We start from the raw sequence: 5,336 nt of genomic DNA on the forward strand, positions 1-5,336 counted from the left end.
TGGAACAGTGAACTGCTGCCCCACAAAAAATATTTTTTTGCCCCAAAATGCTTCCAAATGTCCTCCAAGGGGGCATGGGGGCATTTCCCCATATTCAACCACCCCGACCATATTAGGGCCAAGAGAAGTCTTTTCCTTGTTTTAATAAAATATGAAGGAATGTCCTCCATGCCACCTAAGAGGCCCAATCCAGCACTAGTTAGATATGTTCATATGAAGGTATCCAACAATCACTGATGGTACTGCCAATGGAATGTCCTCAGAAACATTTGGGAAGCTACTAACCACATCATTTCCCTTCCTACTTCTATCACTGCTGTTGCCTCCATCCATATAGGTACATGAGCTTGACATCTGGATCTAGTCCATAGTTAAGCAAATGGTTAAAGACATATGCAGTCAAGAGAAAATAGTAGCAAGTGATTTTGTGCAAATGAATGCGTAATAGACTTGGGAAAGAGAACAACAGCTCTGGACATTTGCCCTTCTGCCAAATTGGAAACAATTCTTCCCTGAATGGAACTTTGGACTCAAGCCAATGTGTTGAAGCTATAAAGACACGATGAGATTTTACTCTTTCACTTGATGCTTGTAATATATTTTATGCTAGGATTTTTGAAATACTCATAATGATTTGTGTAAATTAGAATAGTGACAGGTCTAGAGGTGAACATTGAATTAACCAGAGTTAGAAGTAAATTGCTTTGTAAACAGTGCCTTTACTCTATGTAAAGTCTGGCCAGAAATATTTGTAATACAGTTCTTGCAGAGATTTATGTTAATAATCTTGATGACCCACACTTATACAGTAATCTACCCTTATCTGCAGTTTCTCTTTCCACAATTTCAGTTACTTTCATTGGGGGTCTTAGGACATGTCCCCACAGAGACTACTGTAGTACAAGTCCAAATGCCCTTGAAAACTTGCATGTGAAATGTAATAAAGGAACAAGAAGCACGTAAAATTCAGAGACATAGTTGCGTTAGTCTGGAATATCAGTATGAAAAGGGATCTTGTAGCACTAACTTTGCGAAAGAAGTTGTAACATAAACTTTCATAGACATAGTCTGATTCCAAAAATTTATGCTACAACTACTTTCAAACAGTTAATCTCAAAGGTGCTACAAAATCCCTTTGCAAGAGGAAGTCATTGTTACAAGCAGGGAGGAAAAGGCAGCATTCAGAGGGATTTTTAAAAAAGTGATTTTGGAAGAAAACCAAGGGACACACATCACAAGAAAAATGGGGAGTGATTAAATGATTATAATTTCTCTCTCTGAATTTTGCCTTGTGCTAGAGTATCTCAAATGGCAGTTAGTAGGTGCCATTTATCTGGATGGCTCCAGTGGTACCCGGGTATTTTATCTTGCCATCTGCTTATTCAATCTTTAGAAATGGGATTAAAGCAATTCTGCAACATATGTGCCAGCTTTAATTACTTGTTTATATGCATTAAAATATATGTAAAAAGATTCATATGTGACATATAACATGAGATTAAACATCTGGCATGCATTTCTTAAGTAAAGGTATTTTGCATGTGGAAATGAAAATCCTGTAACAGCCAGACTGACCATTTCCCTTTTGAACAGGCTGGATTTGACTCTTGAATTAATATTCCACTGAATTAATATTTCAAAGTATACATTGAAACATCTAGCTTCAACTGTTAACAACTCAGGAATAATCCTATAGTGTTTTCCTTCATTTTCCAATTGAAATTGATTATTTATATTTCAATATATTAATAGTTTTTATTGATTGTTAATATTTTCCTCTGTTGTAGTATGACAACGCAAGCAGGATGGGTGACATAACAGTGGTTTAAACTTGAAGAAGCAATATGTAAAAAACATGAATTTGAAGTCATGGAGAAAATGAAGGACTGTATATGTTTCATTGTTTTTTAGAGCCTGAAGAGAAAATGGTAATGTAACATACATTTATTAGAGGTAGTGTTTTGCCTCCCAAATGTTTACAGGTGTGTCTTTTAATACTACTAGCATTTTAAGTATATTAGATATGTAAATGAGTGAAAATATGAAGGTAGCATCAACACTGGGTAGGCAATGCAAATTCAAACAATCAATCCAGAACATAGATTGTATTTTTGATGTTTAGTTAATTCAGTTTGAATTGCAGTCACTGTAAAAAAAAAAAAAATTAATTACACTCAGCACTGAATGATATGTTTGAAACAATGTGTGCCTTTCATGCTGCATATTTTGGTGCTTTTTTAAGTCTTCTGAAATGATTTTTTGTTATGTAAACATGACTTTTTGAAAACAATGTAGATATTACAGATAATAAAAAATTTCCATTAAATTGAGATGTGTTATGTGTATATCCCACGTTCACAATAAGGTGAGAGTACAGGTTTAAATATGTCTTCTCATAAGATTCATTGATTTCTATAATTTACATGGACATTGAATTATTAAAAGGTTAAAAACTGCACTTTTAAGAACTTTTTGAAGTATGACTCCTTAGGGCTGCCGGTACTCTCCAATACATGCATTTGGATTTTGTACAAAAGGGAATTGTAGCAAAAGGGAGCAAGGGACTTCCCAGAATCTTCCCTTATCAGAAGATGAGCCAGAGTGTTCTGTTATAGAATATAAATTATCTTGGAAGGGTCCTGTGTAGAACAGAAAGTGTATTAGTGAGTATATGAGGCCATCAAGTATGAGACCAAAATCCCTTTTCCAAGTGCAGTTATGGCTGATTTTCCAGTGGAAGCTGATAGAAGATACTGCGAAGACACCACTTAGGGTGGCCAGAGTGAAAACTAGAGGAGGAAATTTTAGCAGATTTTGTTTGTATCTGATTTTGTGGCAAATAACACATTCTCTGAAGATGCCAGCCACAGATGCTGGTGAAACGTCAGGAAGAAACTCTGCTAGAACATGGCCATATAGCCCGAAAAACCCACAAAAAACTAACACCTGTTGAATTTCACTCTTGTGCCCAACTATTAATAGTTGTATAGGAACCCTCTACAGTTTTTACTCTGGCAGCCTTAAACATCAGTAGTGATGCATTCCAAGAAAACTGTGGTATTGCTCACCCTATTTTTTTGGATTTGCTTTTTGTTTTAGAAGAGAATATAAAGGTAAAGATACATATATACAGGCTTAGGTTGGCCCACCAGCATCAATTCTGCCTTGTTCAAATCAAGTCTCAGTTTTTTAGGCTTCCTCTAATCCATAACTGGTTTAAATAGGTACCATGCATTAACTATTGGCCTCATGGGATTGTATCAATTAAAGTCTGGTCTGAATAAGAAAACATTTAATATACTTCCCAAAATATACTCCTAGTCTTTGTAGTGCCACCACATACAGCTTATAAAGTTCACATACTGGAAAGATGTTCCCTGCAGATCAGAGCTTGAAAGCGACGAGTTTTTGCAATGGCATAATTACATAATGTAACATGTTACTTTTTAAAACTATTCCACCAACTTGAGGGAAAAGGAAATTTTCAAAAATTGGACTGTAGAGCTGAATAACTCTAGCCAGCATCACCAGTGATGAAGAAAGCTCAGAGGGCTGTATGATTCCTATGCTAGTACAGTGGACCCTTGTTATACGCTGGGGTTTGGTTCCAAGATCCCCCGTGTATAACAAAATCCGTGTATATTCAAGTCCCATTAAATATAATGACATAGCAAAATGGTGTCCCTTATAAAAAATGGAAAATCAAGGTTTGATATTTGAAATTTATACTTTTTTTGAACATTTTCAAACCATGTATGCTTGAATCCGTGTATAAGAAATCCGTGTATAAGAAGGGCCGACTGTAACAGTTTTTGTTTACTTTTAAAAGGTATTTTTAATGTCATATTTTTTTCACGTTTTAAACCTTTATTTGATCAATCCTGAGGGGTTTTTTCCTCCCAAAAAGTAATGAAAAGTAACAAGCAGCACAGCCAATAACACCAATTACTTTATAATATTGCAACAAGAGCAAGCACTTGCTTCTTAAACCTTATAATGAGCAACAGTAATGAATTACTTTTAAAAAGAAACTTTCCAGGCTTTGCTGCAATTAGTCCTTGGCATTAGTTTTCCTTTGTTAAGAGAAGCCCATTATTCTCAAACATAACAGAAGGGTGATTCTGTTTATCGAGAATCCTGTTCAGTGCCCTTTTTAAATCCATCTTTATATCTCTGTACAGATAGATATTCCACCAGAGTGAGTGTGAGGTTTTTATTTTGAAGCCATTTTTATTTTATATTTAATAATAATAAGTATAATAGTAATAAGTATAATCCCAGCTACAACTATATTTATACTCTGTTATACTTTAGATGTATAACAGCGATGCTGGTAATGTGAATGTCCATTTACAGTTAATTAACACACACGTGATTAAATAAATAAATATGTATGTATTTAGTTTATTGATACTTCCCCTGATAGTTTAAGTTACAAGAGGTTAGAGATAAAATAAATGTGGCTAATGAACAACAGTGAAGGTTTTTTTTTTTTTTTTTTTGAATCAGCCCAAATGTCTTTACTTACTCTGTTGATGCTTTCCACATACTTTCTTGCTGGGAGAAGTTAGAAATAAAAATAGATCTAGGCATCAGGCACCACACCAAGAATAGAAAGTTCATTGTTAGCCATAGGGCACATGTGCCTTGTAAAAGTGACTCTTAGTAAAAGAAGAGGCTAGTTGTCAATGTAAGATATTACAAGAACTTAAAGTTTATTACTTAAACAAAAGCTTAGAATGGACTAAGCAATGTATGCTAGCAGTGTATCAAGCACTACTAGGTAAGTGTTACAGAAAGGAAAACTTTCACATATTACAAAGCTGATTCTAGATCAATAGATTTGGAAATTATATGTAAAATAGTTTTGACGATTTGACTATATCTAATGTTGGTCAAGTGTTTTTTTTTTTAATGAAAATACCATGTAGTGGTTTGCATGTGGGACTAGAAAACTGGGAGACCAGGATTCAAATCCCCACTTGACCATGGAAATTGACTGGGTGACTTTGGTCACATCACATTCTCTCAGCCTCAGAGGAAGGCACAGACAAACCCCCTGTGAACAAATTCTGCCAAGAAAACCTCATGATAGTGTCTCTATAAGTCAGATGAAGGCACATCTAAATCAGTCAATCAATTAATCAGCTGATATGTAGCCAAGTGAAATTGCTACCCAACTCAGTTTTCAGATCATTCTTTAAAAATTAGGGCTGAAATCCTACATCATCCCTCTATAGTGTAAATCTACACTCATGTTACTTGGCAGATGTGCTACACCACTCTTCTGCTGAATAATAATGTACAGTGCTCCTGTGCCATACACTGGCACACTA

The 5,336-nt window shown here is 35.1% G+C and overlaps 1 protein-coding gene across 1 annotated transcript in view; it reads left to right on the forward strand.

Moving 5' to 3' along the window:
• CXADR (CXADR Ig-like cell adhesion molecule) overlaps positions 1-2,326 on the forward strand; it is a 38,916-nt gene extending 36,590 nt beyond the window's left edge. The window contains exon 8 of the mRNA XM_042457669.1: positions 1,788-2,326. Coding sequence (XP_042313603.1) covers positions 1,788-1,829 — 42 coding nt within the window. The 3' untranslated portion in view covers positions 1,830-2,326. The remainder of the gene's footprint in view (positions 1-1,787) is intronic.
• The last annotated feature ends 3,010 nt before the right edge of the window (positions 2,327-5,336 follow it).

This window comes from Sceloporus undulatus, chromosome 3, assembly GCF_019175285.1.
Source record: "Sceloporus undulatus isolate JIND9_A2432 ecotype Alabama chromosome 3, SceUnd_v1.1, whole genome shotgun sequence".
Classification (NCBI taxonomy): Eukaryota; Metazoa; Chordata; class Lepidosauria; order Squamata; family Phrynosomatidae; genus Sceloporus; species Sceloporus undulatus.